This window comes from Sceloporus occidentalis, unplaced genomic scaffold (genome assembly GCF_023333645.1).
Source record: "Sceloporus occidentalis isolate IW3139 unplaced genomic scaffold, rSceOcc1.0.p SCAF_10, whole genome shotgun sequence".
Classification (NCBI taxonomy): Eukaryota; Metazoa; Chordata; class Lepidosauria; order Squamata; family Phrynosomatidae; genus Sceloporus; species Sceloporus occidentalis.
In genome coordinates this window covers 13,946,283-13,970,437 of record NW_028316990.1, presented here as the reverse complement: position 1 = coordinate 13,970,437, position 24,155 = coordinate 13,946,283, and the positions used below count along the sequence as shown (strand labels likewise).

Below are 24,155 nucleotides of genomic sequence, written 5' to 3'. Positions count from 1 at the left end.
TTGAGATACTGGATATTGACCAGGAAGATTACATATATATATATATATATATATATATATATATACACACACACACACACACACACACACACACACACACACACACAGAGAGAGAGAGAGAGAGAGAGGAAAAAAGGAAAAAGAGAAGGTAAACTTTTCCTTTAAAGGGTTATGTTGCTCAATATATTTGTATGAAACTGTAGAATGGCAATTGAAAGATTTTGTAGAGTCAAAAAACCTGCTTTGAAAATATTTAAGCAAACTCATCGTATGGCAATCCTGCCAGATTTCTAAGTCGTAGACAACTGATAGGGAGAACAGCTTCTTTGCTTGTGACGCGTGAATCTTATCTGCCACCTTGGAATTGGTGATTGTTCTCATATGTTTCCTGCAAGGCCACGTTGTGAATGTCTACATCCCCTTCCTCCACAGTTTGTTGAAATGTCTTAAACAATCCTTTCAGCAGTGAGTGAACTTTGAACAAACTGAGCCTCCACGGCAGTGTTCCTAAGCTTGCTGCCTTCTATCAGGGCTTGTCTGTGGATGATGAGAGCTCCAATCCACAACAAGAGGGCAGCAGATCTTCTTGCAATAGCCTCTTTGACTGCTGCTAAGGGGTGATGGGACACTGCCCCTTTCCTAGCCGGATCGGAGCTGCGGCAACCTCACGCGGTGGTCCTGATCTGGCCTTTCAAGGGCGCAAAAATGAACTGCAAAAAGTGGCTCCTTTCTGTGCCCTGAAAAGTGCTCCATAGCCGCATTGCCACGGCTATATGGTGCTCCTTCGGTGCCACGTCATATGGATGTAGTGCCAGAAACGCACGATAATGGTGCATGTCATGTGGGGCAGTGCGTGGCATCAGGGTGCCCAAGGGAGGGTGGAGTTGGGCGTGCGTTGTGAGGAGGCTACATCCGAACTCTGCCCCCATGTCAGCCTTAATGGCCGTTTTCTACAGGGTTTACAGTCCAAAACACTGCAGAAATAATCCAGTTCAAGACTGCTTTCACTGCCTTGGCTCAGTGCTAGAAAATCCTGGGAATTGTAGTTTATTATCGCGCCAGAGCTCTCCGACAGAGAAGGCTCAACATCTCACCAAACTGCAGATCCCAGGATTCTCTAGCATTGAGCCAGGGCAGTTAAAGCGGCCTCAAACTGGATTATTTCTGCAGTGTGCTTTGGGACTAAGCCAGTCTTGAGTTTAAAAGAGAGGGATCCCAAGTTGTCTTTTTATAGACAGATAAGAAAACGCATGTCAATCAATGCCTCTTTATTATTTTGTGCTATTATTCTGCACTACATAGCGGTACAAAAACTCCCATGTTTCCCACTTCTGTTTGAAAATGTGTGCGTGTGTGTGATTTAAGTGATTTAGATTTGTTGTACTTTCAGGGTGGATCAAGGTGTGTTTGAGAGTGTGAGATGGTTTGCAACTTTAGATTGGGGAAAACTAGTAGCTAGAGTCAATAACTTCCTTATTATACTGAGCATCCAGCTCAATAGTTGGATGCGAGGGGTGAGAAAGGAGAAGGAAAGGGCTGTTAACATTTATGACCAGTCTTCACCTGGACAATTCATGCAGCAAGGGAGCGGAAAAGGTTGAGTCTGTTCCCCATACTAACAAAACCTGCACAAAGAGGGGGAGAAACAGACTTTGGCACAAATTTTATTTGACTTTCTTATTTGTGTAGTAAAGCTCTGTTGAAACCATTGGTGAATGATCTTACAAATTCTTTCCTTAGTGTGGATTAGGTATTAAGGCATGCTTCTGGTCATTAGTTTCAACTCAGTTTGTCCTGCTGCTTTCTTGATTTTTCTTAACAATTTGGGGGATTTTGTTTTTCAAGAACAACATTATCCTTTAAGAAATGAAAAATAAAATAAAATAAAGAGGCATTGTTGTGAGAAAGGTGTAACAACTATTTATTGTACTTTTCCTCTTTGAGGTCTAAAGGATAAAGAACAGTGACCAAAAGGATCACTTCCCAGACAAAGAAATAAAAATAGTCTCCGGCTATCACAAAATGTGGGAAAGTAAAAGAAGTACTTAGCTAGTTTACAGTTGGAATGCAGTGTTTTTCATAGAGTCCTGTTTGGAAATTTCAGGGATTTAGTGTGTAGTCTCAGGAAAATGATTGCCTTGTAGATCTTTATTTGTTAAACATTGGCCATGCTGACTGGAGGATTTTGCAAACTGTAATCCAAAGATTAAATTTTCAGAGCCCTGGTAATAATCATGACTTTCCTTGCTATGAGTCCCATCTGCCACAGTGTCTCTAGTCACCTGTAGCCAGCCAGGAAATCTCATAAACTGGAACCTGTTGTTGTTGTTGTGTGCTTTCAAGTCATTTCCGATTTATGGCGACCCTGGGGTTTCCTGGCAAGGTTTGTTCAGAGGAGGTTTTCCATTACCTTCCCTTGATGCTGAGAGCACGCAACTTGCCTAAGGTCACCCACTGGGTTTCATGTCCTAGTCAGGAATCAAACTCTGGTCTCCAGAGTTGTAGTCCAACACTGTGCTCAAACCACTATGTCACACTGGCTTTCCCCTCACACTAGTATCTGCCATTCAAAGGTACATTCCTATGAATGTAGAACACCTCTCTCAATATTTTTACCCTGGAAGGAACCTTGAAATAATTTTCAGATCTCAGGGAATCCCTGCCTAAAAATTATTATATCTGTAGCTCAAAAAAGTTTGCTTTTTTCCAATCACGATCTCTTGCAGACCTCCCCCGGCCAAGCAAACTCCTAAGGAATTCTAGGTTTTTAGAGATCCCTAGTTGAACAACCTTGATATAGAGGTTCCATAAGGCTAGGAAACAATTTATTGTTCAGCTGTCAAACTTGTGTAAATGTGAGTCAGTTTTGTCACAGTGTTACAGTGATGACAAAATGTGGGAGTTCTGTAACAGATCTACAAAGCCCAAGGAGTATACAAATGCAACAAAATAAATGAAACCCAAAGTGTGCAGCTCAAAGCTTCTCACTCGGAACCCAAATTCTGTCTTCAAAATTTGAGAAAATTTGCACTAGGATTAATAATCTTGCATCTGTATTTTAGTGGCAGATTACTTGCTCTTTGTGCAGAAAATCCCAGCTTGCTATCTTTGGCTTTGGGATGATACCAATAAACTAGGATATTTTTGTATTATTCATATGAAAAGTACATCATGCATCAAGGTCCCACACCTTCCTCCAGGCTCATTCCTGATGGCAGTGGCACTGGCTGTTGAGATCTCCATAGGGAAAATATGCATCTGAATTTCTAGATGCATAGTCTTCTCCGGGCAATATCCATATGCATTGGCTTTTTCACTGAAAATACTCATGACTAATGTAGGAAGGGTGATAAAGTTTGCATGGGATATATAAGGTACAGTAGTACTATAGTGAACAGGTGACCTCCATAATGCAGACTAGTTGGCATCTCAGCCCTGACGGAAGTAATCTTATTTTCCTTGCAACTAAAGGAGTGGATGTGTTTACCTCTTCTTCACACTTGGAAATGTTTGTGTGAGTGAGAGAGACTCCATTTCCTTTTCTTTTCCTTATCAATGATTATATAGAAAGAGGAAGATTTTAAATCGGCCCCTATTAAACATGTTAAATTAAAAGATGACAAGATAAGAAGGAGGTGTAAACATCCCAGTAAGTTTATATTTATTGTGTGGTTCCTAAACCCTTATCTGAGGGGACCCACGACAGCTCAATTCTTTCAACAGCCAGAAACTGGGGGGGGGGGGGGGGGGGGGCAACAGTTTATCACTCAGAGACCATGGAGATAACTTTGAATTGTCACAAGAATTCCATCAAGCCCAAGTAACACTGATTTCCCATGACCCATCTTTTGCTTGTCCCCAATGTTTGGGGCAGTACACACCACCCCAAAACGGTGGGCTGGAGTCGCCCATTTTAACTGCGGAAGGATGCTGCAGCCACCAAACTGCGTGGCATCCCTCTGCAATAAAAAGAAACTTGTTCTTCCGGGTTCTTTTTGTGGTGCGTTGCGTGCACAATCCACAGCAATGTGCAGATGCTGCGCGGCGTTGTCATCATGGCGGCGCCCACATGGAGATGACGCCATGATGCCACCGCCTGTATGGACGAGGGTTCCGGAGCCCTCAAATTCCGTAAAGGCATGAGATCTCATCTGTTCTTAGAAGTTAAGCAGGGTCAGCCTGGGTTAGTACTTGAATGACACACCAGCAATGAATACCAGATGCTGTAGGCTATATTTCAGAAGAACAAGCTGGCAAGACATCTCTTGAGTGTAGGAAATTCATGGAGTTGCCATAACTGGACAGATGACTTGAAGGTACAGAGACGCAAAGGGGTTAATAAAACTCCTTGCTTAAGCAAACCTTTGTGTGCTTCAAAGTATTTAAAGTGTTGAATGCTTTATTTGCTCTGGAGGCATGACTGCAGCATGCAGTGGAGCTGACTGTTTTACTAACTATGGAGGCACACACCCAATTCAACTTGGATTGCCTTCTGTGTCCCATTAATATGTCTCTTAGCTTATCAGCTGCAACACCCATTGTATCAACTGAAATGCCTCATAGCCACTGGCAACACAGAACAACAAACACCTCTTCTTCAGAGTAGTTGAGCACACAGGGCTTTGTGTGTCACAGCTGGGATTTCTTACTTTATTTTGCCTTAAAAAGTAATTAAAAAAGAGAGCCTGCCTGTGTTCAAATGAAGAAGATCTGTCAGTTCTTCCTTGTCCATCACAAGAGTTTGTTTGCTGTTTTCGTTGTTAAGAAGGTTCTCTTTCCTGATTTATTGTTAACTGTTTCGAGAACATTGGCTATAAATTCAAGGAATAAATAAATAGGTAAATATTGACAATAGGTTGGGTCCAGACTTAGTCATATAAAAAGGAACCTTGTTGAAACCAATAATTTTCACATTTGTCATGTCTTTTGATTTAAATGGATCTCCTCTAAGTAGAACTAAAGTTTAGATCCAACCCAGATTCTCTCCAGTGGCGTCATTTGGGTTGGTGTCACCCGGTGCGGTAATTCATGGTGTCACCCCCCCCCCCCATTGACCTCCTCCCATACAGAATCCATAGTAATGACTACATATGGAATAAATCAAAACATAATTGGGTGAAAAGCCATGCTCAAAGAGTCGTCCTCAGTGGCTGTGCTTCAAACTGGAAGAAGGTCTTGAGTGGAGTGCCACAGGGTTCTGTCCTAGGGCCATTATGCGTCAACATTTTTATCACTGACTTAAATGATGGGAGAATGCAAAGACATAGGAGTTCATCAGACAAGGGGAATTGGAAGTATAATCCGATGGCAATCTGAATGCAATCATGGGGTTTAACGTTATTGCATGGTAACCCACTACATACAAATTCAGAAAATGGGAAGTCAGTCCGAACGCAATCATGTGATTTCACGTTATTGCGTGATAGACTGCCACATGCAAATTCGAGCAAGGGCATGCTATTTTCGGGCAATGGGGAGCCAGTTTGAATACAATGCGCATTCACGTAATTGCACAAAACTAGCGACTTGAAATGAATGCGTTCTGGCCCCACTTTCTTTTCATTTGAATTTAAGAGAAATTCCTCCCGTTTGATAAACTCCATAGCCATGTTATTCTGTAGAATCAGTATGTAGAGAGATCTTGTAGCACCTCAGATGCATTTGAGGAAGTAGACTGAAGTCTATGAAAGCTCATGCTGCCAGTTTCTTCCTTTCAGTTAGTCTCAAAGGTGCTACAAGGTCTCTACATTAATTCATCTTTTTCACCCTCCATTGGTGGATGTTCAGTTCTAATAAAAATCCAAATAGGACCTGAAAGCCTCAGCCTCTGCTTTTGGATGACTCCATCCTTAGCTAGGAGATGAGGAGGAGATCTTTTTTCTCCATATTGCTTTGCTCTTCCACAAGTAGTCATCACTATTTCCTAGTAACTATGGGCCATTTACTTGTAATTTCCTTAACAAAAGAGATATTTGACAGTTTTGCCAGGACAATTAAGGCAGGATCCAACCATTCTCTGGGGTCCCATTAGTGGTTACCTTTCCAACCTCCAATATTACAGTTTTAAGGGAGTTTCCTGACAAAGGGATCTAATGGTTCACAATTAAAAAGCATTGGGCAGCTATTTGGTATTCTCCCTCCCTCTTTTCCCTCTCAATCAGTTATCGTTAAGGAAAGGGGGGGGGACCCATAGAAGAAATAATGGGAAAACATGGGGAGGCTACAAAGTGAAGTCTGGAGGCAGTGTGATTGTTTAGTAGAAGCTTCACCTGAAAGCAACTTAGTGATACAGTTCTGACTGCATCCACACTGCAGAAATAATCCAGTTTGACATCACTTTGTCATGATAGTTTGACACTGCTTTAATAGCCATGTCTCAATGGTATGGAATTCTGGGGTTTGCGTTTTGTAATATATTTAGGTTTCTCTGACAGTGAGCTCTGGTGCCACAACAAACTACAAATCTCAATGCAATTCCATTGCACTGAGCCATGGCAGTCAAAGCTGTGTCAGACTGTATTATGTCTGCAGGGCAGATTAGACCTTAGACAATAGAATGTGGTGCATATTACTTCACATATTGTGAAGATGCTATTTTTTTCCCTACCGATTTCAGCTGAGGCAGAAGGCAGCCCTCTGTTTACATACTGGTTAATGTTTTGCTCACGGTTGTTTGTTTGTTTTTTTCTACTTTCTGATTAAAATAGTTAGCTTGTGTTGACCTTTAACCAGATTTTGGAAACATTACCCTTTTGGACTACAACTCCCAGAATGGCTTAGCTAGAATGGCCATTGGCACCATACGTAAGGAACATTTTGAAAGATCTATTTTTCGAGTTGCCCTATAAATATTATATAACTTTTTCTTCTTTACAAAGTAGTTGTTCCACAAGCGCACGCGCATACACACACATGTTCACATTTTTAAAGCCAGCAATTGTGGCCAGTGATTCATGTACATGTTCTATAAGAGAGCTAGGGACCAATGCCAGCAGGGATGGAATCAGGGTTTGGCATTGCTAGATACCAGCCAAGGTTTGTGGCTCAGTAGGAAGTCTTGGAAAAACATCTGCGAATCCCCATGTGAAAGACCAAGGCAGGAATCAAAGTCAAAAGAACACAGTGTCTACCGTTATGCATTGCTGTAAGCTAGGAATCGTGGTTTGCTAAACCACAATGTGCACAGAATGGTGAACCAACCCATTTGCTCCTGCTTGGTGCCTTCTACAGATCAGTAAACAAACAAGGCATGAATTCCTTAAGTGTTATGTCTGAACCTGGGATTATGGTTTATTATATTCTAACAAGCTAAGGTTTTATGACACCTTTAAACCAGAGTTTGTTTTTGGCTTATACATAAAGCTGAGAGTTCCCAGTTCTGGCTTTTGTGAGTGACATGGGCCTCAAGCAGATGGGTAGCTTGGCCGCCACTGCAGTCCATAATGCACGCTGGCAAGGAGTACTTTTTTTGCGCTCCTTTTGCAGCTGGACTTGAGCCACCTTAGGTGGCTGCAGCGCAAAATCAGCCCGATCTGGGGGTGTGCGTCATCTGAACGCCATGCCTCCAGATCAGCCGAAGGGTGGTGCTTTTGGCTCATTTGTTCTGGGCCACAAATAGATTATTGAGAAGACTGGAAAATACTACGGCCTGTATGCTTTTTAAATGCAAAGACTGGCTTTATCTACTTAGGCATTTGTCTTTCTTTCTTTGGCCATCAGTTTTTGAGAACTAACGTGTTTCTGTAATGCAGGGATGCAATCCTCTTGCAGAGACTGGACGGAGCAAATTGCAAAACCAGAGAGCTATCTTGAACCAACAGATACTGAAAGCAGTGAGGATGAGAGCTGGCGCTGAAAACCTTCTACGGTATGTTCCCACGATTTCCCTCCTCTTCCGTCCTCAGTCACAAAATGCAGCCTTTGTTCTTTTTAACAGGAGCAGACTCTGGTCCCCAGCCAGCTGCCCCTTTGCTCCCAGTACCTTACTGAATAGATGGTCGCTGGAAATTGTGCAGGCAGATTTACGTAATGTTTATCAGGTCATATCTTGAGGAAATGTGTCTGCCCCAAAAGCCCTCTTCTCCAATTATTTTTAAATACTTTTATTTAAAATAGATGAAATGCATTTATATTCTGCCTTTGTTGAAAATAAAAACGGGATCCACTTTGGTTTGCAAATGAACTGGATATGAACCAGAACTTGGGAAGGTTAGTTTTTCTGACTACGGTGCTCAGAATCTGCTAGCTGGCATATTAATAGTTATACTTGGTCAGAGAGTCTGGTTGCAAAAATTAAATCCCATCTCTGTTATTAGCAATCATTTTAAAAAGCAATGTCGAATTGATTGCCAGCAGTTCAAACAAAGGTAATAATACTTGACAGATGTACAACCTCTTTTAAACAGTTCATTTCATAAATACAATGGCTTGGATCCTAAGGTAAGTTAACATAAGGAAAGTTGCAGGTGGAAAATTTATTTGCCCTTCCTCCCCACATCTAGATCAAGCTTGAATAATTCAGGATAAGTTATGAGTGTCTATTTTAGGAAGATAAGGATGAGGAACTTCCTTTCCATTATGATTCTATGAATGTTTAAAAATTAACCCAAGCCCAATTTTGTACAGCTTTCCTCTGCCAAAGCAAACCTCCAAGCCGTATCCGATCCTCCTCAATCCCTAACTCACTTCAGCAGCCTTTCTCAACCCTTTTATGCTGCAGGAACCCTAGAAATAATTTTCAGGGAAGCTCTGCATTAAAAAATACAGATCTCAGGGAACCTTGCATAAAAATTATTATATCTATGGCTCAAAAGTGTTTATTCTTTAAAAAAATAAATCATGATCATTCATGGAACCTCTGATCAAGGAAACCTAGGGCTCCAGGGATTCTGCTCTACAGAGATGAAGATGAGATGGAAGACTTCATTTGGCAAGCGTGTTTAAATTATCCAAAACAATCTTTCTTAAACGGACCTCTTCCTTCATAGTTCCTCTTCCTCAAACAAAGAATTATATAATGGCTGGGCTCCTTATGTTGTCTGAAAGCCATTCTACATCCTTTATTTGTGTTATGTGTGTTTTGGCAACAGACCAAGTCAATTTTGCAACAGGAGTTTTCATATCGGTTCTTAAAGCAGCTGGGGGGAGGCGGAATCTTAGAAATGTAGGGAATGTCAATAGAGGAGCTTTCGAAGTCCACTATACAATAAAATTGGTTGTTCTCAAAAACACTCTGAGAAGTATGTATCCTTTTCTTTTGGCAGGGTGACAACCAACAACAAAGTGCGAGAACAGGTGCTTCTTGAGCTCAGTTACGTAAATTCAGATCTGCAGATCCTGAAGGAGGAGCTAGAAGGACTCAACATCTCCGTCGAGGTCTATCAGAATACGGAGTAAGTGGGCAAAGGAATTGCTGCATTGTTGTACCAGTCTCTGAAGGGAAGGGGAAGCCTGTCTGATGGAGAGCCCTGGAAAAATGCACGGAGCAAGGTGTATAGTTGCTTGCTGAACGAAAGCTCTCTCTGGTCTGACTGTTCACTGAGGATTAACCTCTTCCTTGGGAAAAGTATTAAAAGTATTAAAAATAATAAATTCCTATCCTTAATCCTACTAAATGCTTTTGAGGAGGTAGCTTGAATGGGGAGTGGCCCAAAGACCGAGGCCAAAGTTTTTCTTCCTATTAACCTTCTCAAAGCAAACAAACAAATGGAGAGTATATTTGCACTAGAACGCTTTAATGCCAGGCCCCAGGCAAATGTAAATACAATGGGCCTTTGGTATCCTTTCTGGGACGTGCCTCCCCTATACTGAAAACTGTGGATGCTTGAGTCAGTATTTAAAATCTAAAATTGTTATATCCTCTCCCATCATAAAGCCTCCACTAGTTTTTAATCCCCTTGCTCTCTCACTTCCCACCATGAAGCCTACACCAGGTTTTTAACCCCAAGCTCTCTCTGGGGTTATTCAAATGGTGAAAATAATCCAGGATGAATCCGGATTGAATCTCTGTTGTTCACTTGCATCCTGAATGCATCTGATTAAGTTTGGGGGAAGGGTTGCAAAACCCCCCACTTACATTGGGATAATCGATATCAGAGTATTTAATGAGTTTTTGAAAAAGATTGGCATCATCAGAACTGTGAGTAACCAATGCAAATAGTGCCAAATAGGCTCAGGATTAAACTCTGCATGCTTTGAATGCTTTTCAAATACATTCACATTGTCAACAGCCCCACGGTCAAGAAAGCACACCTTCCTCAGTGGAACAGCCACTGCGTGGGAGAAAAGGGGGAAAGAGAGAGGAAAGGGGAGGAGAGAAAAAGGGATGCTGATCCCCTCTTTGTAGGCTCCACTGGATTCCTCAAGAAGTCTCCCATGTTTTTGCATCAGGAACATTTCGGTGTTGTAGAGGTAAAACATGCAAATTCAGTTCAAATTTAAGAAGAAGAAAAATAGTTTTACCTTGGTTGGAGGTCTCAGTCCACAGGCCACTCTTCACAGTTCCCCCCTCTCCTGTCAGTTAAACAATACATTAAAACAGTGTGACAATTTTATGATCTTTTATTACATCTAAAACCTTCCTAAGGAGGATGCCTCCCTTTGCCTAATGACAGGGGCGGCTGCTGTTAGGCATTCTCATGGTGTGATGCATCATGCACAGTGTGATCGCATTAGCCTGCCAGGTAACTTGTGGAGAGAGGGGAAAGAAAAAGAAACATTAAGAGAGGACAAATACCCCAAACAGTTTCAAATAATATTAGCAGCAGATAGAGTGGATCGGGTGAAATAACATAATTGACTCCTTCACAGATACCTCCCAAGCACTTGGTTGAAAGAAGACAGTAACAGTCACCAACACATTTGCTTGTGGCTTTTTTTGTTAATCAGTTTTATTAAAATTAATCAGTTTTATTAAAATCTGTTATTTATATACAGGCAGACCTTTGTATTCATTGGGGATCTGTTCCGGACCACCCCCCCTGTGGATACAAAAATCCACACATGCTCAAGTCCCAGTTATTTTAATGGTGATGGGGTGCGCGCGTCCCACTACTGCAGTTGCATGCATGTGCTGCCATTAACAAAAATGGGGGCTTGCCCTCCACGGATGGTTAAATCTGTGGATGACATGTCCGTTAATAAAGAGGGTGGACTATATAAAACAAAACGATCAATACAAACTACTATCTGTATAACTCAAGTGGAACCTGAGTATGAATCTGGAAAAAAGCCATACATATATCCCTTGTAACAAAAGAGCTTGACTTGCATACCCACAAATTCTTAATCTGTCATAAGTGCTCATAGCTTGAACATCAGCATAGATTCAGGGGAGTTTCACAAAGGACTAAATGCCTTGCCAGTCAGAATTGAGAAGCTTATTATGCCTATTGTACCCACCATGAAGCTGGCATTTCAAATGGTCATAATGAGAGATTGAATTCCATTCCACATTCGTCGTTTGAGTTGGCAGGAACACTGGTGCCCATGGAAATTTGTACACAAGCCTGGCAACTTAATAAAGATGGATCGTGGGGGAATGTCTTAAAGCAACAAATAGAGGGTACGTTCAAATGTCTTAGGTAATGCTAGGGATTTGTTTTGGCTTTTGCTTTGTTTTTATGCTCTGAAGAAGCAGTATGGTTTGGAATAATAATAATGGGTTTTGTAACCTGTTCCTGATCAGGTTGGCTTCCTACCAGTTACCGTGGACAGATTGAGAGAAAGAGGACAATAGTAAACTACTTAGGGGTACACAGAACTTTCCTGAAAGAAGACTGAAGGGTAAAGTAGCCCAAATACAAACTGAAGATGGCTGCTGTCCCTTTTAATGGTTGTATAAAGCCGAATTTCAGCAGGGGTGGCTTGTTACCTGGCTGTGTGACAAGGAACAATTGCTGATATTCTCTCTTCTGTAGAAACATTAAAGGTACAGGTGCCCTTTCTAGTTTTCAGTTTGGTAACCCTACTACAGAAGGTTGCATTTGGAGAAGACCACCTCTCTTTCTCGAAACTTTCCGCATGTATGGATGCGAAAGCTGGACAGATAAGAAAGATGATAGGAGGAAAATCAATTCATTTGAGATGTGGTGCTGGAGAAGAGTGCTGAAGATCCCATGGACAGCCAAAAGGACAAACAAATGGGTCGTACAGCAGATCAAGCCAGAAACCTCCCTGGAAGCCAAGATGACCAAACTGAGGCTGTCGTACTTCAGACACATCATGAGAAAAAAAGACTCATTGGAAAAGACAATAATGCTGGGAAAGGTGGAGGGAAGTAGGAAGAAATGAAGGCCACATCCCAGATGGATGGACTCTTTTAAGGAGGTCATAGAATAATAGAGTTGGAAGAGACCGCAAAGGGCCATCCAGTCCAACCCCCTGCCATGCAGGAAATCCAGATCAAAGCATCCCCGACAGATGGCCATCCAGCCTCTGTTTGAAGACCTCCAAAGAGGGAGACTCCACTACACTCCGAGGTCACAATGGGTTTTATGGGGTTGCAGGAATTAAGCAGAGCAGTAGACAGAGGATCTTGGAGATGTCTCATCCATAGGGTTGCCATGAGTTGAGATCGACTTGAAGGCAGTTAACAACAAATAGAGTACGTTACCTAAGTGGCAAGAGATGAATAACACATTTTCTAGTGAGTGTGTCCATGCTGGACAATTGGCCATTGAAGGATTATTGGCCATCGAAGGACTCAAAACAGGAGCTGAGCTAGGGTTTGCTCCTTTGGCCTGCTGCATCTCTTTGGAAGAATATAGGCTAGAGTTAAGGGAGCTTTGATCCTTCGGGTGTTTCCAGTTTCAACTCTCAAGAGCCTCACCCAGAAGGGTCAGCGGTGTAGCTATAAGGGTGACAAAATGAGAGCATTGCCTGGCCAATAAGAATTCTTCCAGCCCAGATGAATTTTTGCTTCAGCGCCCAAATGTCAAGCATTTTAGAAACTGAAAGCTACAGCTGAGCATTTACAAATACGATTTAGGCATCTAAAGTAAAAGAACCAGAGCGAGAAGGTTAACTTTGATGGCTGATCAGAAATTTCTTTGGCTGGGCCTTGGCAAGTCACTTTGAAATGGAAATTATAACTCTGCACTGAACCGGTTTGCTGCTGCAGTGGAGGATGGGACAGCAAACCACTATTCAATTTGGTTTTTTTTAAATAACGTAATAGAATCTTCTTAGGTGTGTTTATGAAGCAATCTAGTAAAAAGAAAACAGAAAAGAACAGTACTTGCTTGTGTGCAAAGCAGGGAGCAGCTGTGCAAAAAGCTGGTCAAAGGTAACCAGTTAAGAAACACATTTATAAGTGAGGAACACCAAAGCTGAGGGACAGATCTTTCTAAACTTTCAATTTCTGTTCCTGTTGTTGAAGCATATATCTAAAAAAAAGAAGAACCTGACAGATCTACTTCTTTTCTTTTAACACAGGCATGCTTTTAGCATTCCTCTTATACCACTTGGCTTGAAAGAAACAAAGGATGTGGATTTCACTGTCCCACTGAAGGTAAATTGACTTAAGATGCAACTCTAAAATATTTCAAACTATTAAAAAACATGTGTGTTGTATTTTGGGATGATATACCCATTCTGAGGAAGTAGGTGCTTAGTTCTATGAAAGCACATGCTACCAACTTTTCTCTTTCAGTTGATTTCAAAGGAGCTACAGAAACCTTTGTTACTGTTAATGTTCTGTCCTAACTATTTGTATGGTGTGGTCTTAGTAAAATTATTCAAAAGTATGATTTTTACAAAGCACAAATGTTGGTTTAGGCTTGGGATAAAATTTTGCATTATTAGTGGAGTTCACAATGATGCATCATTTCTTAAAAAATAAAAATTTCCACCCAAATGTGTTCTTTTTTAAAAAGTTCTTGCATTTAACTGAGAAATATTTTAAAATGAAATTTGAAATTTTAATTTTAAAAAAACCCTTGGGCCTTTCCTTTCTCCTCCTACTGGCCCTCACCCCATCTCTTCAGCATTTTAATGTAACACAGACCTAATGCTACAGTCTGTTTCTGCCAAGATACAGATGTTTGAGGAGCAGTGGTGTCACCCCACTCTTAGGATGTCACCTGGTGCAGTCCGCATCCACTGATGCCACTGCTCCATTGACCAATCTACTTTTGCTGATGCCATCCCCCAAAAACTTACCTCTTAAGACAGGCATTGCCCCAACTATGTCTGAGGTGCTGCAGAACAGAGCACTGGAAAATGACAACTGCAGTGCTTTCCCAGTCAGTGGGACACATTGAGATGGGCAGTTGGAGAGAACCCCCTGGATCCTGGCACATCTGCTTGTCTCAATGTGCCTCATGACCAACGGAGCACTGTAGATGTCATTTCTTAGGACTCGTCTTCAGAAGCCTGGAAGCCTTCAGATGGAGCTCTGTGTGGCTTAAGAAGTGGTGTCAAGTTTGATCATTGACAACCATAAACATGAATCCCCAAAGTTCCAAGATTGTAAGTCCTAGCTTATGATCTTCTTAATACTGAACAAGGTGCCAACTGTCATTTTTCAAAACCAGTAGCGAACCTTCGGCAACTTCTGGTTTCAGATCATTATGCTGCCGCTATTTTGGTGTGTGACCCCTGAACAGGGCATAAAATTTTCCCTAGATTCACTGCACTTGTGTATGTCTGCTTTAGAATTTAAATATTTTTATGGATGTCCTGGCTTACTACAGAGCTGTTAACTGTGATTACTTCATTCAAGTGAAAGGGAAAGCCGTGCGCTGGAAGGTTTCAGTGGGGCTCAAGCATACGCGGCATTTGCCCATAAGGGAAGAGCCCACTGTATACTGTTTTGAGTTCATCAGGATGCATTTTTATTACTTTTCCCCAGGACTTTATTCTGGAACATTACAGTGAAGATGGCTCTGAATATGAAAATGAAATTGCTGATCTCATGGATTTACGGCAAGTAAGTTCTATTTACTGAGAAAATACTGTATTTGGCTTTACATTTAATCTCATCCTGCCCTGATGGGCTAGAAAGGCCACTGGCTGAATTTAGGATTAGTCTCATCCCATCCCCAAGCTACCCCACCAGATTGTTTATGAGGATAACATTCACATATATTCCCTTCACACTGAGCTCTTTGGAGAAGGTTGGGATACAAATGGGGTGTATAGGTAGTCTGATCCTGTCATGCATACTTAAAGATTTGCTTCAATATATCATGGTTAATGTACCTTTTATGTATTCTAAGGCTTGCCGAACTCCCAGCAGAGATGAATCTGGCGTCGAGTTGTTGATAAGCTACTTTGTTCAGCTTGGCTTTCTAGAAAACCGGTTTTTTTCACCTAGCAGAAACCTGGGAATTTTATTTACCTGGTAAGAGCATTTTCCCCTATACAATAAAAATAAAATAGAATGCTGTTGAACTAACAGTTAATTCAAACCCTCTGTGTGTAGAGCTTTACAGGGTAAGTTTGAAATTTGACCTGGTAGATTGTAGCCTGGTGTTCCAGATGAAAAATAAAGCTTGCTTTTTGCCCACAAAAGCTCTTAGGGTCCAGTCAAGCATTGCAGTGACTGGTGTTAAGTGTTCTAAAAGAGCAAGAAGCAATGTGCATTCTAGTTCACATAGGTCAGAAGTTTAATATGTGTTCTGTGCCTTAGACTGTGAATGTTGTTTATTTTTAGCTGAAGCATGGAAGCTTCTATCACCAAGTCCATGCAAATTTGATGTTGGCTAGATTTGATGTTAGCAGCTAAGTTGGAGCAAATCTCAAGATTGTGGGCCCTTTCTCTCAATTGCCTCTTTTCTGCTTATCATGGGTGCATCTCCCCACTTAACTGTGTAGTACACATTATGGGAGCATTCACACTTATGTTTTTGTCCCGAGGAGATCCCGATCTCCGCGATGACACAATGCCAAATCGGTGTTCCCACCACAGTTTACGTACCCAAACCTCTCCGTGGCATTTAAACCCTGGTCGACATTCATACACGCACCAGGTCAATTAAAAATGGAGGCCTCCCCATTTCTGGAAATGATCTCATGTGATCCGGATCAATTCGGTAGCGTACTCAAGCTACCGAAGCTCCGGATCACTCCAGACCTTTATTATTATTAAAAGACGCAGTAAGAGACCCAGTGGCGAATACACTGGGTTAAGTGGGTTTCTCCGTCTCACCGCCCTGCAAACAACACTGGGTGCATTAGGGATCATTGTGAATGTCGCAGAAATAACCCAGTTTCAAACCGGATTTTTTCCGTTGTGAATGGGGCCTATATCAAGTGTAGTTGCGGCTCTTCAGGGTTCCTTCTAAATAAGCATTGGAAACCACATTCAGGACCATACCTGTAAAACTTGTCTTAACCAGGATGTTACCTGCTTTCCAGGTGGGGTGGGATTCTTACAGACTGGAGGGGGTATGCTAATCTGGAACCTCCTTTCATTCTCATAAATGCTATTAAAGTAATTGGTCAACATTATTATCGGCACTAGCAGACTGCGTTTGATGGTATAGATATGATTTGGAAATATCAAGAATCCATGACTTTGAAACTACAGTTTATTATAATGCTTGAGTTTATATTATCAAATGGATTATAGTCTTTTAGTGACTTCTAAGCCAGGATTCAATTACCTATGTTTGAAGACAGTTTTCAGACGGGTTTGCGCAAAGTGTGGTCTTAGATCTAAATTGATAAACTGTGGTTTGGGACATGGCTCCACTTTAACTACCCCTGTTTGGAATGGCATCCAGGAACCATCAAACCACGATGTAGTTTGTGTACATCTGCCAATTGTCTAAGCAAAAATGATCTAAGCTGTAGTTTCATTACCAATTAAGGGTTTCTATCATGCTGAAAATTTGTTGTAGTGTTCCTTCCGGTTGGTTTCTGATTTATGGTGATCAGAAACCCTGTGGATCTATCACAGGGTTTCCTTGGCAAGACTTGTTTGAAGGGAATTTGTTTTTGCTTCTTGTGAAGATGAGAGAGTGTGACTTGCCCAAGGCCAGCCAATGGGTTCCATATTTGAGAGGGATTTGAACCCTGGTTTCTAGAGTCATAGTCCAACACTCAAACCACTACATGAAGCTGGCTCTCTCTTGTTGGAACTAACCTGTCACAAATAGTATTATGATTTACCTTGTCTCTTTATCTGCTGTTCATTAATTTCTATTTTTGCTTTTGTTTTTAATACAGGTATGACTCCTTCACAGGTGTCCCTGTCTGCCAGAAGAATTTGTTGCTTGAAAAAGCCAGTATTTTATTTAATATCGGAGCTCTCTACACACAAATTGGTGCAAGGTGCAATCGGCAGACACCAGCTGGGCTTCAAAAGGCAATCAATGCTTTTCAGAAAGCTGCAGGTAGGAAAGAACTATGGGTTGTTGCCTGGAAGAAGTTTAGACAGTGATTCATTTCAGTTCCTTCTCTTTCTCTTGCTTGTCTCCCTTCCATAGAGGGGAATATACATTTCACATGGGCTTCTTGGCTTAATTTATCATGTTTGGAAACACATGGGAGGCAGGATTAAAATCCCATGGGATTATTAACAGGATCTGAAACAAATTAAATTAAGATATTTCTTTTTACAGTGAGTGTTAACTGGTGGTTCCACACTCTTCAAATCTAGGGCTGCACCTGAATGGCGCATTGAATCAAGGCAAAGTGAATGCCATGGTTAATGATTAAAGAGAAGTTGTCAGAACGAAATCTAGGTGACTTTAGCCCATTATTAACTGGTTTTCAATCCTCACAATTGTAGTCTTTTAAAATTTGGCTTGTTTGTGTTTTGTGTGTGTGTGTGTTATGTGCTCTTATTGCTCCAAGGCAACTTCAGTAACATGGTGTCAGTTAGAATATAATTTATTGCAGCTCACATTCTGAAACATTCTTTATTTTTAATCCACTTTATCTTAAATGCATTAATAATAATCTGTGCTCCTTCCACATTTTCTGGGATTAGGGACATAGCTGCGTGAAAATGGAAAAACTGCAAATAAAAAAACACCTTTTTTTTACCTGAGAAATCACTTCTCTAGGAATTTTGAGGTCCTCCAGTATAAATGTATGGTCAACATCCACCAGAAGTGTTCTCTCTAGGAATCTCTAGGTGATCTGGTGAAACTTCTGGCTAATGTTGTATTGTATTTGTGTTATAATCTGCCTTGATTCCCTTGGGAAAAGGTGGAATAACAACAACAACAACAACAACAACAACAACAATTATTATTAAGCCCTGGTGGCGCAGTGGTTGTGGTGCAGCCATTCACTCGAAACCACAAGGTTGCGAGTTCAAGACCAGCAAAAGGGCCCAAGCTCGACTCAGGCTTGCATCCTTCCGAGGTCGCTAAAATGAGTACCCAGACTGTTGGGGGCAAATTAGCTTACTTGCTAATTAGCTTACTTGATGTTCACCGGTATGATCTTTGGAATAGCGGTATATAAATAAAACAAATTATTATTATTAAATTATTATTATTAATGTTGGCCATAGAGTCGTGCTGGAAGACCTAGAGGTTTCTAGAGAGAACATATTAACCAAATCCACAAATAATCAGAACCACAAAAGTGAGATCTGCAAATGTGGAGGGCTGACTGTACTATTGTTGTAATTCTGCATATTGTTGTAATTCTGTGTATGGACAGATTCTGCCCATCATTTAATAACTTAATCTGTATAACTTGTATAAAAGTCAAAATTCTGCACCAAGAGCTAGATTCTGGGAATCTGTACAGATCCAGCTGTGGTGTTTCTATGACTTGCATCTTCACAGCTGTCTGAGTCTGCTTCTCTAGATAAAAGTATTTAGTTGTGGCTATGAATGATGTCGTATCACCACCAACGCAATATTGTTCATTCCATACGCGTAGTTCTTTGTGGACAGAGTGGAGATTGTTGCCATGGTTTTCAACCATAAACAACCTGATATTGAGAGACAAAAGTCATGAGAGAAGTACATACAGCAAAAAGGCAAACTAAACTGAGATGTGTTTTTGTGGACTTTTGGAGTGCCACGTATGTGGAATGTTAAGAAATGGAAGATTTGGCAGAGTTTTATCTAAAGTTCATGACTTTTTTTCTGAGAAGCCATTTGTCCTTAATGTTAGTTACAGTGGGGTTTTCCCCATCTGTTAAAGACAATATACCTTTATTTCAATAGACCCAATATTTCCCCCTACCACAAAGAAATTAATGTAAAAGCAGCAAATGCAGCCTACCCTGAATATTGGCAATGCAGTTGGAGATGCACCAAGACCCACCATCCATGCAACAAAACCTTTGCAGTAATAGTGGGGCAATTAAAATTTGCAGGTAAAACTTGCTAGTAAACCTGACTAACCCGTTGGATGTGTTTCATTTGTTGAGATTAGGCTTTCAGCTCCAGCAATTATTACTTAGTGCTTATGCTACAATCAATGTTTGTTTTAATATTCCAAAAGTTGGTTAGGTTTGGAACTGGATGCTGTCTATATTGCTTCTGTTAATTTTACGGTTCTGCCTCACATCCTTTTGTGACACAGCACTGGCTGAGCTTCAGGCTTCCTTCTGGACGGTTTTCTTAACCAGTGCACACAGCTGCTCAGAGGTGTCTTTTCCATTACATATTCCCCAGTGTCCCTTCTCTTTTGCTTTCCTCTCCATGATCCTTTGTAAAAGGCTCCAATACAAACACTTTCCTTCTTCTCTACACTTCTCTATTTCAGGTGTTCTAAATTATCTAAAAGAGACTTTTACTCACACGCCAAGTTATGACATGAGTCCTGCAATGCTAAGTGTGCTGGTCAAAATGATGCTTGCTCAGGCTCAGGAGTGCCTCTTTGAACAGATCTGCCTTCCAGGAATACGGAATGAATTCTTCACCCTAGTGAAAATGTCCCAGGAAGTTGCAAAGGTAGGCTGCGAGGTTTAAAAGTTTACAACTGTCTATCAGCCGTATGTACTTTCTGACACTATGGGATGACTTTCCTGCACAAAGCAGCCTTTCTAGAGTAATAATGGAAGAGAAGAGGAACACATGGCTTTTCAGAGAGTGTTTGGCTGCAACAGTGGCTATGAGACTTGCATCATCCTTTAATATTGGCGATGGGAGTTGCAGTCAAACAGCATCAAGAGGGCCACATGTTCCCTGTCCTAGTCTACATGGGACTAGTGGATGTCATCCAGTGATGCTCTTGAGTATGTGGAAAGTGTTTGCCTTTGGATAAGGAGAGTATGTCATTTCTGTTCATCCCCACTTCAGCTGTAGCCCTTGATATACCACATCCCATGCACATGGATCACCTAATTCCTCAAGAACTGCTTTGTGGAAAACACTACACTGCTTGTGCTTCTCTGGAGCCAATTTTGCTACAACAATGAGAATCTGAATGCTGCTTTTCTTTATCAAATGAAACAGTAATCTTAGCATATCAGCTATTTAAATTCTACACAGATATGGTAAAAGTGCTGCCTCATTACCTTGTTGAAAATACATATATTTTTTCTGATGTATACCCTCTACAGTCTTCTTGGTGTACACATTACTTGAACTGTTTATGAATGACTGAGGTTTTAATGACCAAGCAATGGTTCATAGTTGGATCTTGTGCTTTGTTTCTAGGTTGGAGAAACCTACATGCTTGTCAATGTAGCAATGAATCAAGCACCAGTCAAGGAGAATATCCCTTACTCTTGGTCAAAACTGGCTCAAGTCAAATCGGATCACTTCAGAGCTTTAGCACATTATTTTGTTGCAACTATTTTGAGTGACCACCAGCGTAAGCATTATTTTGAATTCATTTCTTTATTTGTCTAATCCAGGGGTAGGTAACATATGCCCTATCCCAGCCATTTTTGCAGCCCACTGTTGCCATCATTGATGTTGGCTGTGCAGTGGCACATTGTCACACTAGCATAAGGTTGGACCTTGTTTTAGAGGAGAAGTTGAGCCATTGGAAAGTGTGATTTGCTCAAAAAGGGAGCCAGATTTCCACGACTCCCTATTTGCTTACTACAGTTTTATTAGCCTTAAATGTTTGGAGAGGAAATATTTTAATACACTGAGCCAAGCAACCTTAATGAACAGGCTTGCAGTATGAATTATCCAATATAATCTAGATAGCAATCCTCTAAGAAAACCGGTTTAGGAAGATGGTGGGTAGTAGTTCAGGCCACACCTTCACTCTATAGCAGGCCTTAAGGCACACAATCCAGACAGGAATTGAAAGTAAACAGTCATTTATTCCCCTCTCCTTCATTTGTGTTTATTTTCACCTTGGCAGTACATCAAAATGATGACGAAGACCAACAGGAAAAAGCTTTGTCTCAGCTGTATGACCACATGCCAGAAGGGTTGACACCCCTAGCTGTTTTAAAAGATAGAGTCCAGCGGAAACAACTAGGTAAGGACAAACTCGTCTTTCTTGGCTCAGATCAAACATGATGCCAAATCCTAACTCTTGATTTACAACAGAGGTGCTTGATCCATGGTGCTTTGAATGTTTTGGACTACCATGCCTGCCCACTGTCTTTTACCACTGCATATGCTGGATAAAATATTTTGGGAGGATAGAGCTCCTCGCACCTGGCTTCAAAGCCAAACCATGATCTTTGTTTCGGCACAGACAGTTCACCTTCTCACTCTAGGGACTTGTGCACATGTGTATGTGTGTGTGTGCCTTCAAGTTGCCTATTAACTTATGGTGACCCTATGGATTTTGTAGTGTTTTCTTAGGCAAGTAATACTCAGAGGTGGTTTTGCCAGTTCCTTCCTCTGAAATATAGCCTATAGCAGCTAGTATTCATTGGTGGTGACCCATCGAAGTAGTACCCTGGGCTAGCCCTGCTTGCTTTCTGACATCAGCAGGAATATGGTGCCTTTAGGGTATTTAGAGGCCATCCCATATCTGGCTGCTTTACAAATGCAGGGGCAATTGGAGGGGGAGAACTAATTTGTTTTCCATGACTGGTAATAGGGGAAAAGCTTACAGGCTCTGGCTGCTTTGTGAACAAATTTTTCCATGAAAATCCTGTGATAAGGTTGCCATAAGTCAGAAATAACTTGAAGGCATACAATAAACCTTCTCAGTGTCATTATAAGCTCTGTTCGCAAATACTTGAAAGATCACAGTTCTCCATAGATCCAAAGGCACCCCTAGGGTTGGTGTCAGCCAGTGCAGTAACTCATAGTGTCACTCACCCCAATGACGTCCTCCCATTTCACACCACACAGAATCCTTAGTAATGCTGTTTTGCACTAATGTTACTTGCAAACCATAAATTCCCACGTGCCACTGAATGTAATGCTAATAGCTGTGACATAAAAAAATTAGCAAAATGAAAATGTTATCTTCAAATTACAATATCATATGCACCACCTAAATGTATTTACAGATGCATAGTGAAGATTTGGTTAAAATGTGATGTTTAAAACAATATTTTTTTAAAAAACTTCAACAAATTTTGATTTTTTTAAAAAAAATTACAATTTTGAATTTTTTAAATTTAAATTTTTAAAAATTCTGGAGCCTCTCCTTTTTCCTCCCACTATTCCTTAAAGCATTTTAAAAGAAAGCAGATGAATGCCACTGCCCCTTTCTGCCAAAAGGTAGGTATTTGAGGAACAGTGGTGTCACCACCACTTACGGTGTCACCTGGTGCAGTGTGCACCCCTCTAGTGACACCACTGCATAGACCTGCATATGGATACACATATGCCTTTTGTACAAATCTTGGGCAGGTTGCTATAGATTGTGGAGCTGAGTGTTTGATCATTTATGCCTGTGAAAGGAATTGCTTTGTGAATGCTTGCTATATAACGAGCCAAATCTTAATTGATTCAAATAACATGACAAATTAGGAGAAGACCTGTCAAGGCAGCAGTCCTGTTTATGGACCTCCTCTTTGTGCTTCTTTAGGAAAAGCTCACTTGAAGAAAGCCATTGTTCACCATGAAGAAGCCTTAAGGGTTTGTAGTGTATGCCAAAAGCTCCGGAATATCGAGGTTCTCCAGGAAATTCTCTCAGTCGCACACAAGCGATCCCTTCTCAAATATTCACAGCAAGAACTGGAAGATGACTTCTTGAGTTTGATGCCAGCTCCCGATATCCTTTGTAAGTAAACTTCTTTCTGGGATACTATGACTCAGCTGGTGTTCTGAGCCAGTCTCCCAATAGATATTGAGATATTAGAATCCATATAGGGTTAACATCTAAATGACAGCTATTAGCATGAAAAAGAAGACAGGGCTTATGCACCTTTAATAGTTGAGGAGAAGAGGGAATTTTAGAAGATACAGCTTGTCTTGCATGCAACACCTGCTGAAATTCCCCCTACCACACAATTGTTAAAAGTACATTTGCCCTGCTTTCTTTTTCATGTGGCTATTATTATTATTATTATTATTATTATTATTATTATTATTATCATCATCATCATTATCATTATCATTATTATTTATATAGTGCTGTAGATTTACATGAGGCTACCTCATCTGAATTATTAGTCAGTATACTGTAGTGGTTTTCCTTGAGGACTTAGATTGAAGAAATCCAGATTGAAATCCTTCGGTCAACCAAGAACCTCCATAAGTGAATTTAGTCAAGTTTTGTTTCCCCAGCCTATCCTACTTTGCAGGATTGTTGTGGAGACGAAATGGAGAGAGGAGGAGAGAATGCTGTACAGTATGTTGCTTTGAGAAACTTAGAGGGAGCATGAGGATTTTTTTAAAAACCCTTTTTGTTTGGTTTTCTTTATAGCTAAGACCGACCATAAAGTAGAGGTCATTGCTCCCCAGTTCTCCAAGGTGAAAGTCAAAGACTTCTTTGAGAGGCTGGTATGTATGGAACAATATTGCCTGCTTAATGTTTGCTTGTGTGTGCCGTTTTGTTGCTTTGCTGCTAATGAGTGTGAATTCTTTCTCCTATTAGAGGGGAAATTAACTGCAAGCTCTGAAAGCAATAGGCAATCGGCAATCCCGAGAAATGTTAATGTCTCATTAAGGAAGGATTTTTCAAATGCGTTTACATCCTTTGCTTGCGCTCATTCCATAGTCTATGTAAACATTAGCCCAGTATTAAGATGTGTGTCCGCTTATCCCACATTAGGGTTATACATAAACATACAAAGACCTTGTCTAGATCTCTGGCTAGTTCTGATAATGCTTATTCTAAAGTAGGTTGAGTCACATACAAGTGTCCTG

The 24,155-nt window shown here is 40.9% G+C and overlaps 1 protein-coding gene across 4 annotated transcripts in view; it reads left to right on the top strand.

The window, feature by feature from the left end:
* RHPN2 (rhophilin Rho GTPase binding protein 2) overlaps nucleotides 1–24,155 on the top strand; it is a 35,934-nt gene that overhangs the window by 4,051 nt on the left and 7,728 nt on the right. For 3 of the 4 annotated variants that reach the window (XM_089539928.1, XM_089539929.1, XM_089539931.1), the window contains exons 2-12: nucleotides 7,752–7,867; nucleotides 9,264–9,392; nucleotides 13,435–13,510; nucleotides 14,852–14,929; nucleotides 15,219–15,343; nucleotides 17,173–17,339; nucleotides 19,681–19,868; nucleotides 20,577–20,733; nucleotides 21,238–21,357; nucleotides 22,873–23,067; nucleotides 23,713–23,789. In XM_089539928.1, the coding sequence (XP_089396054.1) occupies nucleotides 7,752–7,867; nucleotides 9,264–9,392; nucleotides 13,435–13,510; nucleotides 14,852–14,929; nucleotides 15,219–15,343; nucleotides 17,173–17,339; nucleotides 19,681–19,868; nucleotides 20,577–20,733; nucleotides 21,238–21,357; nucleotides 22,873–23,067; nucleotides 23,713–23,789 (1,428 nt within the window). Of the gene's footprint in view, nucleotides 1–7,751; nucleotides 7,868–9,263; nucleotides 9,393–13,434; nucleotides 13,511–14,381; nucleotides 14,470–14,851; nucleotides 14,930–15,218; nucleotides 15,344–17,172; nucleotides 17,340–19,680; nucleotides 19,869–20,576; nucleotides 20,734–21,237; nucleotides 21,358–22,872; nucleotides 23,068–23,712; nucleotides 23,790–24,155 lie in introns of those variants that run through there. The other variant, XM_089539930.1, reaches the window with a different exon arrangement.